General features: G+C 48.9%; 1 protein-coding gene and 1 long non-coding RNA gene across 3 annotated transcripts in view; both read right to left on the reverse strand.

Moving 5' to 3' along the window:
• LOC146798980 (uncharacterized) overlaps nucleotides 1-13,255 on the reverse strand; it is an 875,086-nt gene that overhangs the window by 50,369 nt on the left and 811,462 nt on the right. The window lies entirely within an intron of this gene.
• Nucleotides 332-3,234, reverse strand: DIO3 (iodothyronine deiodinase 3). Its single transcript, XM_085626354.1, has one exon. It carries the CDS (start codon nucleotides 3,105-3,107, stop codon nucleotides 2,286-2,288), a length of 822 nt encoding a protein of 273 aa, XP_085482480.1. The 5' UTR covers nucleotides 3,108-3,234; the 3' UTR covers nucleotides 332-2,285.

Genomic DNA, 13,255 nt, shown 5'->3' on the forward strand with positions numbered 1-13,255 from the left:
CTGACATGTAAACTGTGATATTTTAATACTAATTTTAATAAAAAAGGGTTTTGTGGTGTGAACTGTAAAACATGGGTTTCCCCCTCGTTATTTACGAGTCTCGGCACGTTCTTGGAGTGCACCTGCTGCAAATCATATTTTCCCGATCACATACCTGCCCACACAGACAGCAGTGTGCTCAGCCGCAGCGCACCCTGCCGGCCGCACTTGGGAGTGCAGTAGGGCTCGAGGGTCAGGGCAAAGCTATCATGGGGGCAACGCTCGTTGAACCCCATCTCCAGTGCGGTCTGACTTTTTACAAGGTCTCAAATAACACAGACTCATACGGTAGTCCAGTCATTTTTTTATTGTAAAAAAACTTTTCATAAAAAACATTATAATAATAAAGTCACATAAATAGGGCGTTGCTGGGCACATACAATCGATGTGTTTAGTATTTAGAGACATCAGACGCGATTCTCTGGTCTTGCAACCCTTTCAAAATCGGTCGTCACAAAAAAATACTAAATTATCAATTTGCGTATGCAGCATCAACTGCCTTTGATTAGCAGTTTCCTTCACTTTAAAGAACACGTAGCAACTTATAGACTATAGGAAATCCTATAGAATATAATTAACACTTTTGTTATACACATATTTAAACTTGTGCAATGGACTGAGCAGACAACACAGTATCTTACTTTTCAGTTATAAAACAGGTCACAAATCAACATGATTCGAATAGTTGTGTCGCCACTTGTTAGACAGAACTCCTGCGCATGTTCGTGTGTCATGTGAATGCTTGTGTGGGCGCAGTTGAGTTTCCAGAGGGTGCGATGACGTGTGCAGCTAGCGCAGTACAGGGGCCCTGTGGCTGCCTGTGAACTACTTCTGGGAATATACAGTGGTGCTTTGAGTGCAGCGACATCTGAACACTTGGCGGACACGGTCAATAGTGCAGCTAATATGGAGGCAGTGACTGAGAGTGCAGCTATATGAGAATATCTGGTGAACATGGCCAGTAGTGCAGCCACATGAGAATATCTGGTGAACATGGCCAGTAGCGCAGCCACATGAGAATATCTGGTGAACATGGCCAGTAGTGCAGCCACTTCTTGATACCTGGAGGCCATGGCTGATAGTGCAGCTACCTAAGAGTGTAAGGGTTTCATGAACAATAGTGCAGCTATGGCAGGGCGTTTTGGTTGCTAGTGCAGCTACAAACAAATATCCGGAGAACATGTGAATCCTTCAGCTTCATTACCCGCAGGGCATGACTGATAGTGCATCTACATATGAATGAATATCTAGATAACAGGCAATACTACAGCTACTTCTGGATACCAGGAGAAAACAATCCTTGCTGCGCCCACATCGTAATATCTGGCAACAGTCAATAATGCAGCTACATCTGAAAACCTGACAGACGCGGTCAGTAGTGCAGCTCCCTCGAAATGCACGCACAGCACGTCAGAAGTGCAGCTACAGTGCAACAGTTTGGTCAGCAGTACAGCCTCATCAGAATACTCCGGAAACATGGTCCACAGTGCAAGTGCGTTTGAACCCAAGAGCAGGTGACAAGAAATGCAGCCACGTGTGAATACCGGTAGGGGGTGGTCAAGCCGGCAGCTACATCCATACAATATCTGCTATGAGCTGTGTTCAGAGTCTATGGTAACTTTTGCAGCTGCAGTTCAAAACCGGGTGCATGCGTGACTCTTCATCTCAATGGCCGTGTAAGTTGGGCTCTCAGTGTGGCTCAGTGATGTGTGCAGCAGCTACTTATTGCCATGGTTACGTGTGCAGACTTAGATGATTGGTGTGGTCATGTGCTCAGTCACACCTGGCTCGTGGTCTCCTCTGCTCTACTACCTCTGAATACCACAGCCACCATGCAGCTGCATCAGGGGGTATGTGTGCCCCTACACGTGGGCAGTGAATCGGTCCTCTCCCTCTGAATGGTGCCATCATTCGCGTAGCTAGAGCTGGATGGACGGGACGGTCGTGCGGCCACTTCTGCACGGCGTGCTTATTGTAAAGTACACTTGGTGGTGTGGGTGTTTGTGCTCCAAGACCTGCTGGTACTTTTATTTGTGCAGATGCGAGAGGGTGTACATACAGGTCATGCGTGCAGCTACGCCTGCAGAGTGGTTACTGCCTCAGCTGCAGCTAGGCACCTGGGAGGGTTTGCGCTGAGGTGAACAGGTGAGCACGTGCGGACAGTGTACTGACTTGTGCAGCCGCACGTGCACATTCCTGCCGCAAGTAGTCACTTGCGTCTGGCCGATGCAGTCACGTTCGCTTGGCTACACCTGGACGACCACCGAGCTAGAGTCCAGGCGCTGGGTTCTGTACTGCTCCAACCAGTGGCGGAGCTCGGAGATCTTGTAGCCGTCAGGACCCCGCCCCCCTTGGTAAACCACCATCCGCTCCTGGATGATGTAGAGGCGCTCGAAGTAGGCTCCGTAAGCGGCGTTGGAGGCATTGTCCATAGTGTCCACCACCAGCCGGCAGCCGGGCGCCTCCTGGAGCATGAGTTGAGCGGCACGCAGGCGGTCCTGCAGGCACTGGTGCTGCGGGATCTGGTAGGGCGCATCCGAGCTGGCCCAGCCGTCCGAGGGGTGAGCCTCCTCGATGTAGACCAGCAGGAAGTCGGCCACGTCCAGGTACCGGGCGGCCAGGCGCTGGAAGGCCCGCAGGCGCGCCATGAACGGGGGTCAGGTGCAGCTGCCGAAGTTGAGCACCAGCGGCCGCTGGCCGTGCGAGTAGTCCAGGATGCGCGCCCGCCGCTGGCCGTCAGGCTGGATCACCTCGGTGTTGGGCGTCGGGCCGCCCAGGTGCGCTGCTTTGTAGAAGTCCAGCTGCTGGCCGTGCCACACGGCGCGCAGGGAGTCCAGGGTGAACATGCGGTTGGTGTCGGAGACACAGACCGGGGGGTCCTCGGGAAGCTCCCCGTCCTCGGGCACTGGCTCCTGGGTAGCCCGCATGAGCAGCCGGCGGAGGCACAGGAAGTCGAGCAGCCAGAGCATGATTGCGGTGAGCAGGAAGCGTGGCAGCAGCAGGCAGCAGGCGCACACCTGCTTGAATGTTCGCAGGGCGTGGGGCGCTGAGGAGCAGGGCAGCAGCATGGCGAGGGGCTGGGGAGCCACTCCCCGGGGATCGTCTGCTCTGGGGGGGCTTGGCACCTCCGATCACACCGGCACTCTCTCAGACCCATCTTCGATTCCCCCGATTTAAATAGAAAGGATAACTCCACCTCCGACCGGGCCCGCCCCCTACTTCCCACTCTGTGCTCGGGGATTACCTTCTTCTCCACCCCGGTGACCTCAGAGTGCGAGGGGAGAGTGGGAGTCAGAGCCCCGGGGACGGGAGGGACACGAGCTCTGCACGACCTGCTGCGATTCGTTGTAGAAAAGGAGGATGCAACTGGTGGGGGGAGCTGAGGTTACAGGGAGAATGATGCTACTCGCAGTTCAGAGAAAGATGACACAGTGCGCCAGCCTGGGGCCGAGAGCGCAGCAGAGCAGGATGAGATTAGGAGTCGCTTGTAACCAGCATCAGTGTACAGGGATAGGGAACCTTCTTGTCCCACTATAGAGCAGGATGAGAGCCGAAGCAGCGGGGCAGGCAGGTTTGCCCCTATCAATGCACATCCTACCGCTAGTATAGTACAGGATATGAAGAGCCGCGTGGTAACCAGCATCACTTACACCAGTGAACAGGGATAGGGAACCTTCTTGTCCCACTATAGCGCAGGGTGAGATGCGAAGCAGCGGGGCATGCATGTTTGCCTCTGTCAATGTATATTCCTACCGCTCATCTATTACACGATGAGATAAGGAGATTCCGGTAGGCATCGTCATGACAGTACAGAAGGAGGCGATTGTTTGCTTGCTGCCACTACAGAGCAGCGCGAGATCGGAAGCTGCCAGACAGCATCCTCATTCGGGAGGAAACAACCTGCCTGTCCCGGGTGTAGCACGGAGTGAGATAAGGAGGGAGCTACCCGACAGGACAACATCGCCCCCATCAATGTACGGGAGGTGATAAGGTACCCATCTCCGGTAAGGGGCAGCTTGGGGAAACAGGAGCTCGGGGATAATTAGAGTCTCAATCACCTCTATCAATGGGGGGGGTGGGGGGTGAGGGTAGAGGGGTGCTGTGGGGAGAGGATGTGGCGTAACCAGGTGAGAGTGTCGGCGTCCGCTCAACATCCTGTGATGCTGGCCAAATCACTTAATCTCCCCATGCCTAGAAAATTGAATGTGTAATGTAAATGGTGTTCATGTAAAGCGCTCCAATACTTCGGGTCGAGTTCGCGCTATATAATTATTGACATAGACCAAAGTGAGACCAGGAGCCCGGCTTAGAGCCGCTCCACTTCTATAGATGTACAGGATGTGGAGACCAGGTGGCCACCACGCGCAGGCATATCCACCGATCTGTCATAGATAGGGCAGCACCTGTACACATGCACAATCGCTACTAAGCGGAATAAGACCCTGAACTCCTACAGGAGGTGCCTCGCCTCTGTCAGAGTAGAGAATGGGGAGCTGGGTGGTCCGGATCCAAAAAGGGCGGGTGCTCCGGTGCAGATCGGTATCAACTATTTTCAGTGTAAAGGGGAGTATAGGAGTAGACGTGTAGAAACGGCCACTTCTATTATCAGAGACTCCGTGAGACGAGAGCAGGAAATCGCCCACGCATAAGAGGATAAAGTGCCCCTTATGCGACAATAGAGGGCTTTGATATTATCAACTAGTATGAGAACCTGTGGGCTTGATGAGAACATTGCCTGTGATGAGCCATTGCATTAGTTCAGAGTTTGTGAAAACGGCGATTATAAATGTGTGCTTTGGATGAAAGGGGGCGAGGGTAAGTAAGTAGGGCATACGGTGATCAGCTATAAGTGCAGAAAAAGATACGATGCGAGAAGAGAGGCGGAAAGTTCTGTATCTATCAACAAAGTGCAGCAGGAAATGAAGGACTCTTAGGGACAAGGGGCCACTGACCTCAGCACAGGTCCTGCTGGGATGTACAGATTGTAGTATCTGGACCTGCCACCTCTAGTTTATTTCAGGCTGACTGGAGGGATCTGCAACCGTAGGTTCAGCTCAGGGTGAGAAGCGGGATTTCCACTCTGAACGCTAGGAGACCCGGTCCAGTGTCCCTCAGGATTAGGTAAGGTCCTGACTCCTGAGGGGACAGAACGCTCTCTGGGCACCAGAGCAATGCCAGTTAAGCAGCTCTGCGGGAGAAGTGGCCTTTGCCGATTGCTGCTGTCGGCAGAGGGCGGGGCAAGACTGCGCTTCCGAAGTACCGAGGACGGGATTGGCGGATAGCCCCAGTCCCGGATGTGGTGAAATGACAGGTGCCTTGTAGGTGCACTGCAGGCTAGCAACTCCATGCGCTTTAGGCATACACACTGTAGGGTTACTGCTCCAGGGTGAAGCAGCGTGTGACGAGAAACCTATACACACTTTTGACAGGGCAGGCTAACCGCGCAGGGAGCTATCTTGAGAAGACAAGCAGTACGGAAGCCCGCACCGCACACTGCTTGTCATACTCTGTGCACATTCGCATTGAGCTCGCCCGTGTTGTCTGTATACCCGAAGACGCACAGGAGGCTCGTCTGCCAGTCCAGTGCCCCAGGCCGGCCCTACTCTACAGCGTTGGTTCGGCCGCGGTTGGCTCTTCTTCCCCCAGTGGGCGGGAGCAGGAAGACGACGCGCCCATCTCCCCGGCTGAGGCTGCTGCCTTGAAGAGTTTCACTCTCTGTTCCTGGAGTCGGCTCCTGTGAGTACAGAAGCGCGGCCGCCAGGGGGCGCTGCCGTCTGTCAGCTGTGGATTCGATTGTCACTCCTAGGAGGCGGGGACACGGAGGAGCAGAAAGTGCTTGCGTCTCTTGCAAGCCGGGCGCACGCACAGTCCCCTCTTGAACTGTTGCTTTTGGGACAAGTAACTCCTCTAACCTAAAACACCTTTTTCTTTAAGTCATCATACTTATCTTTTACCATATACAGAGCTTCACTTTCTTTTGGCCAGGTTCACGCTATAGAAATGCATAAATACGTACATAAGTTCACATTTTAACCATAAACGATGATATAGAATGCTTAAAACCGAACTATAGAAGTACCGGTACTTAGTATCTCAGAGCACCTGTTTTCTACTAGAAGTGCTGGTACCCCCAGGGCTTAAGGTAGGATAAAAAAGTAGGACGTAGGGGGTACCTGGACAGGGAAGAGCCTATATAATTAAAGGCATATCTTAAACATATACTCTAAAATTCTCATAGTGCCACCCTACCCACACATTTCCATAGAATCACAACTACAACTGGCATACCTGAACATTGCTCGGTGTGCTTTGCAGAGCGGCCAAAGATTGGATGACCACGTTTCCTGAACACCTTTTCGCTCAACAGGCAGTGAGAGACACTCATACTACCTTCAGCCACAACTCAGTTGTGCCCCGTTACAAACGCCTGGACCCAATTCGAATTATGCACTAGACTAGTAATATACTGCTAAACAGTGTACTAGGGTTGGACAACAGATCCTTTCATTCACTATTGATTACGGGGAACAAGCTTGCAATGGTAGATTCTGATAAAGAAGCATGTTACACCTTTAAGAGGGGTGATAGCAAAAGTAGAATCGATTAAATTCTTGTTGATCTCGAACTATGGGCTAATGTTAAAGATATGGCCGTATTAATATGGGAAGACAGCGATCACGCCTTGGTACTCACACTGTCTGGTTTATCAATATTATATGGCCAGCCCCAGTACAAAAGCACCCCAGTAATTACTAGTGATAACAGGAAGCTCTATAAAACCGCCCAAACAAGGCCAAAAGAGACTGGGAATCTGAAAATTGGCAACTGCTTGTGGTGGCATCAAGAAAGAAGAATAGCCAATTGTTATGGCACCTTCTGTCAAAAGGGTCACCTAGACTGGAAGCAGCAAACGATTTCCACATACAAGCCCATGTGTGGGAAGAGTATTTTGAGCACTTATATGCAGGGCAGGGCGTGGTCTCTGACCCAGGTCTACAAAATAGATCCCTAAACCTGGCATCAATTGAGGAGACCGCTATTACTATAGAGGAAACGAGAACAGCAATAAAATCACTACAGCAAGGGAAAGCCCCGGGACTGGACAAACAACCGGGAGATTTGTATAGGGCTGAGCCAAAAATATGGGGACCCTTATTACAAGTGTTTTTTAATGCCATTTTGAGTGGTGGCAAGATAACGGGGTCCTGGAGAGGCACCAAAATCATCCCCATATACAGAAAAAGGGGATAAAGGCTCTCCTGAAAATTAAAGTCCAATCAGCCTTATAGATGTCTCCCAAAAATGTTTTGTAAAATCGTGCTGAATAGGATCCAAAATTGGATTGAGGACAATAATGTCCTGTCAGATCTACATGCAAGCTTTAGGGCATCCACCAGCACAACCGATCAAGTCTTCAGATTTCTTATGCTCATTTGGAAGGAAGTGACCGTGGGCAGAGGTCATCTGTACGTTGTGTTTGTGGACTTAAAAACAGCTTTCGATTCTATCGATCATACCCAACTGTGGTCTACCCTGAAAGATATTGGTCTCCCATCGTACTTACTTAATATTCTGATTCGATTGCATCACAATACCTTTGCAAAGGTTAGGTGGAATCTGGATGGAAGTCTTTCTAAGGATATACTGATTAATAAAGGCATACGTCAAGGCTGTGTCTTGGCCCCAACACAGTTTGCCCTTTTCATCAATGGCTTAATAGGGGAGCTGTTCAATTGTGGTGGTGATCCTCCAAAATTAGCAGTCAGTGTATTGCCCTGTCTGCTTTTCGCTGATGACACCCTACTTACAGCCAGAACACCAAAAGGGATTCAGAACCCCCTGAACAAATTTGATAAAGCCTGCAAAAACAGGGGGATAGTTATAAATTGTTCGAAGACCAAAAATATGACATTTAATCCATATAAATCGCATGAAGGTAAATTAATGCTACATACTCAAGCCCTGGTGCAGGTTAGGGCGTTTGATTATTTAGGAGTACGCATTAGTGGTAAGCTGGCTTGGTCACCACAAATCGAAAAGAGCACCTTGACCCTCCAACATGCCGATTGTGCAATAGTTCGGAGGGCTATAGCTTCCCCTTTACGGCCACTTTCGCCCATTTTAGAACTTCATAGGGCAAAAGGTCTAGGAGCAGCCCTCTATGGGGCTGAGCTATGGGGGCTGGAAAATCTGAAAGACCTGGACCTTGCCGAAAACAAATTTATCAGGGCAACACTGAATCTTTCTGTAAATACTCCCTTCCTGCCATTTAGACTTGATCTTGGCCTCAGACCTATTAGCCATTTTGCTATTCTCAGGGCTCTTATGTTCTGGATTAGGATTTGGACTAGCTACACTCAGGTCCCGCTGAGGAAGGCCCTGGAAGATCCAATTGTTCTGCAAAGACAAACAGATCGCATTAAATGGCTTAATATGATCAAGGATTGGTTTTTAAAACTAGGGTTGGGGCCCTTATTGGTGGATCCAGGGTCTATAAAGAAATCAATGGTTCCCCTACTTAAAAAAAGATATTGGAAGTTTACAGACTCGCAAAGCATAGATAGTAACGCGCATGTCACTTTTCTAGTTTTCTAGACTTCAAAGGATGGGTTAGTTTTGAACCATTTATGGATGCTATTAAACCACCCCAAGCAAAAGCCCTATACATTCAATTTAGGTATGGAGCCTTGCCTCTAAATTCAAGAAGAAGAACCTGGGAAAACGCATCCATACTGCCAGTGTGCCCCACCTGTCATACTTCCCCTGAGACCCTTGTACATTTTTTTTTTTCTGTCCGACCTATGCTGATCATCGAAAAAATTGGATTATGCCTGTATGTCGTTTACTATCTTTCACACGTCCTAATGATGCACTAAGCATTTTTATGTCTGATACTACTAGATGGCTGTTTTTTGCTGTTTCAAGATACTTACTGTTTGCTTGGTGGAAGAGGTCAAAAACAACCAAAAATGTCTCTGTGAACCAGCCATGATAATGAATAACAAATTAATCCTATGGAATTGTGCCATGATTTTTTCTGAATATGACACAATACTGATCGTTTTTTCAAACCTATAATGCTGCTACCTATGTTATGGGACGTTTTAAAACAATTTTATTCTAAAATGATGTATTGCATTGCAATTTTAATCGTTTTTACTTATATGATGTGTTTTTTATATATCTATGATGTAAATGATCATATATTTGATCGATAAATAAAATATGGCAGCGGTGGTGTCTATTATATTTAAATAAATAATTGGAATTCTTTTCACCGCACCTTGGGTTTGCTTCTGTTTCTTGAGGAGAGATCTTCAGTTCACGAGACGGAGTGTTGTTATATATATATATATGCTTCAAAAATAAAGCCCCACTCCGACTTCTGTGCAAACACAAGACTTTATTCGTCTGAAGCAGCATATATGTAACTCAAGTCCTGACCGGTTTCGGCGTCACCACGCCTTGCTCACAGGTGAGTTCAATATGTACCATGTGGTCACGAGGCCATAGGATCAACTACAGCCCCCAGCATGCATCATCGTTGCTTTGTGATCACGAGGCATTGCTTAGTATTCATGTTTTGCCCAAATAGCGTTTTATGAACAATGTCCCAAAAACGTACCAAATTGTAATGTGCACGCATTCCTTCTCACAGCAAGTGCACTTTTATGCTGCCTCTGTCCATGATAAGGGTTAGCACTGCGGAGCTTCCAAGAGGAGAAAACTCCCCTATTCCCTTTCTCTCTGATGCGCTACCAATACTTCTGGCAATCCTTCGTTTGGTGCGCAAGAGCGTGTCATGCCCCTCCATAAAATCCAGCACAACATCCTCCGTTTACTGGGGGCCACCGACTCTGCAGGGTGGGCTCAAAGGTTGCAGGAGCGGAGAAGCCTGCATATTCAATGCTTCAAAAATAAAGCCCCACTCCGACTTCTGTGCAAACACAAGACTTTATTCGTCTGAAGCAGCATATATGTAACTCAAGTCCTGACCGGTTTCGGCGTCACCACGCCTTGCTCACAGGTGAGTTCAATATTTACCATGTGGTCACGAGGCCATAGGATCAACTACAGCCCCCAGCATGCATCATCGTTGCTTTGTGATCACGAGGCATTGCTTAGTATTCATGTTTTGCCCAAATAGCGTTTTATGAACAATGTCCCAACAACGTACCAAATTGTAATGTGCACGCATTCCTTCTCACAGCAAGTGCACTTTTATGCTGCCTCTGTCCATGATAAGGGTTAGCACTGCGGAGCTTCCAAGAGGAGAAAACTCCCCTATTCCCTTTCTCTCTGATGCGCTACCAATACTTCTGGCAATCCTTCGTTTGGTGCGTGAGAGCGTGTCATGCCCCCTCCATAAAATCCAGCACAACATCCTCCGTTTACTGGGGGCCACCGACTCTGCAGGGTGGGCTCAAAGGTTGCAGGAGCGGAGAAGCCTGCATATTCAATGCTTCAAAAATAAAGCCCAACTCCGACTTCTGTGCAAACACAAGACTTTATTCGTCTGAAGCAGCATATATGTAACTCAAGTCCTGACCGGTTTCGGCGTCACCACGCCTTGCTCACAGGTGAGTTCAATATTTACCATGTGGTCACGAGGCCATAGGATCAACTACAGCCCCTAGCATGCATCATCGTTGCTTTGTGATCACGAGGCATTGCTTAGTATTCATGTTTTGCCCAAATAGCGTTTTATGAACAATGTCCCAACAACGTACCAAATTGTAATGTGCACGCATTCCTTCTCACAGCAAGTGCACTTTTATGCTCCCTCTGTCCATGATAAGGGTTAGCACTGCGGAGCTTCCAAGAGGAGAAAACTCCCCTATTCCCTTTCTCTCTGATGCGCTACCAATACTTCTGGCAATCCTTTGTTTGGTGCGCGAGAGCGTGTCATGCCTCCTCCATAAAATCCAGCACAACATCCTCCGTTTACTGGGGGCCACCGACTCTGCAGGGTGGGCTCAAAGGTTGCAGGAGCGGAGAAGCCTGCATATTCAATGCTTCAAAAATAAAGCCCCACTCCGACTTCTGTGCAAACACAAGACTTTATTCGTCTGAAGCAGTATATATGTAACTCAAGTCCTGACCGGTTTCGGCGTCACCACGCCTTGCTCACAGGTGAGTTCAATATTTACCATGGGGTCACGAGGCCATAGGATCAACTACAGCCCCCAGCATGCATCATCGTTGCTTTGTGATCACGAGGCATTGCTTAGTATTCATGTTTTGCCCAAATAGCGTTTTATGAACAGTGTCCCAACAACGTACCAAATTGTAATGTGCACGCATTCCTTCTCACAGCAAGTGCACTTTTATGCTGCCTCTGTCCATGATAAGGGTTAGCACTGCGGAGCTTCCAAGAGGAGAAAACTCCCCTATTCCCTTTCTCTCTGATGCGCTACCAATACTTCTGGCAATCCTTCGTTTGGTGCGCGAGAGCGTGTCATGCCCCCTCCATAAAATCCAGCACAACATCCTCCGTTTACTGGGGGCCACCGACTCTGCAGGGTGGGCTCAAAGGTTGCAGGAGCGGAGAAGCCTGCATATTCAATGCTTCAAAAATAAAGCCCCACTCCGACTTCTGTGCAAACACAAGACTTTATTCGTCTGAAGCAGCATATATGTAACTCAAGTCCTGACCGGTTTCGGCGTCACCACGCCTTGCTCACAGGTGAGTTCAATATTTACCATGTGGTCACGAGGCCATAGGATCAACTACAGCCCCCAGCATGCATCATCGTTGCTTTGTGATCACGAGGCATTGCTTAGTATTCATGTTTTGCCCAAATAGCGTTTTATGAACAATGTCCCAACAACGTACCAAATTGTAATGTGCACGCATTCCTTCTCACAGCAAGTGCACTTTTATGCTGCCTCTGTCCATGATAAGGGTTAGCACTGCGGAGCTTCCAAGAGGAGAAAACTCCCCTATTCCCTTTCTCTCTGATGCGCTACCAATACTTCTGGCAATCCTTCGTTTGGTGCGCGAGAGCGTGTCATGCCCCCTCCATAAAATCCAGCACAACATCCTCCGTTTACTGGGGGCCACCGACTCTGCAGGGTGGGCTCAAAGGTTGCAGGAGCGGAGAAGCCTGCATATTCAATGCTTCAAAAATAAAGCCCCACTCCGACTTCTGTGCAAACACAAGACTTTATTCATCTGAAGCAGCATATATGTAACTCAAGTCCTGACCGGTTTCGGCGTCACCACGCCTTGCTCACAGGTGAGTTCAATATTTACCATGTGGTCACGAGGCCATAGGATCAACTACAGCCCCCAGCATGCATCATCGTTGCTTTGTGATCACGAGGCATTGCTTAGTATTCATGTTTTGCCCAAATAGCGTTTTATGAACAATGTCCCAACAACGTACCAAATTGTAATGTGCACGCATTCCTTCTCACAGCAAGTGCACTTTTATGCTGCCTCTGTCCATGATAAGGGTTAGCACTGCGGAGCTTCCAAGAGGAGAAAACTCCCCTATTCCCTTTCTCTCTGATGCGCTACCAATACTTCTGGCAATCCTTCGTTTGGTGCGCGAGAGCGTGTCATGCCCCCTCCATAAAATCCAGCACAACATCCTCCGTTTACTGGGGGCCACCGACTCTGCAGGGTGGGCTCAAAGGTTGCAGGAGCGGAGAAGCCTGCATATTCAATGCTTCAAAAATAAAGCCCCACTCCGACTTCTGTGCAAACACAAGACTTTATTCGTCTGAAGCAGCATATATGTAACTCAAGTCCTGACCGGTTTCGGCGTCACCACGCCTTGCTCACAGGTGAGTTCAATATTTACCATGTGGTCACGAGGCCATAGGATCAACTACAGCCCCCAGCATGCATCATCGTTGCTTTGTGATCACGAGGCATTGCTTAGTATTCATGTTTTGCCCAAATAGCGTTTTATGAACAATGTCCCAACAACGTACCAAATTGTAATGTGCACGCATTCCTTCTCACAGCAAGTGCACTTTTATGCTGCCTCTGTCCATGATAAGGGTTAGCACTGCGGAGCTTCCAAGAGGAGAAAACTCCCATATTCCCTTTCTCTCTGATGCGCTACCAATACTTCTGGCAATCCTTCGTTTGGTGCGCGAGAGCGTGTCATGCCCCCTCCATAAAATCCAGCACAACATCCTCCGTTTACTGGGGGCCACCGACTCTGCAGGGTGGGCTCAAAGGTTGCAGGAGCGGAGAAGCCTG

Source organism: Triturus cristatus, chromosome 9 (assembly GCF_964204655.1).
Source record: "Triturus cristatus chromosome 9, aTriCri1.1, whole genome shotgun sequence".
NCBI classification, from domain to species: domain Eukaryota; kingdom Metazoa; phylum Chordata; class Amphibia; order Caudata; family Salamandridae; genus Triturus; species Triturus cristatus.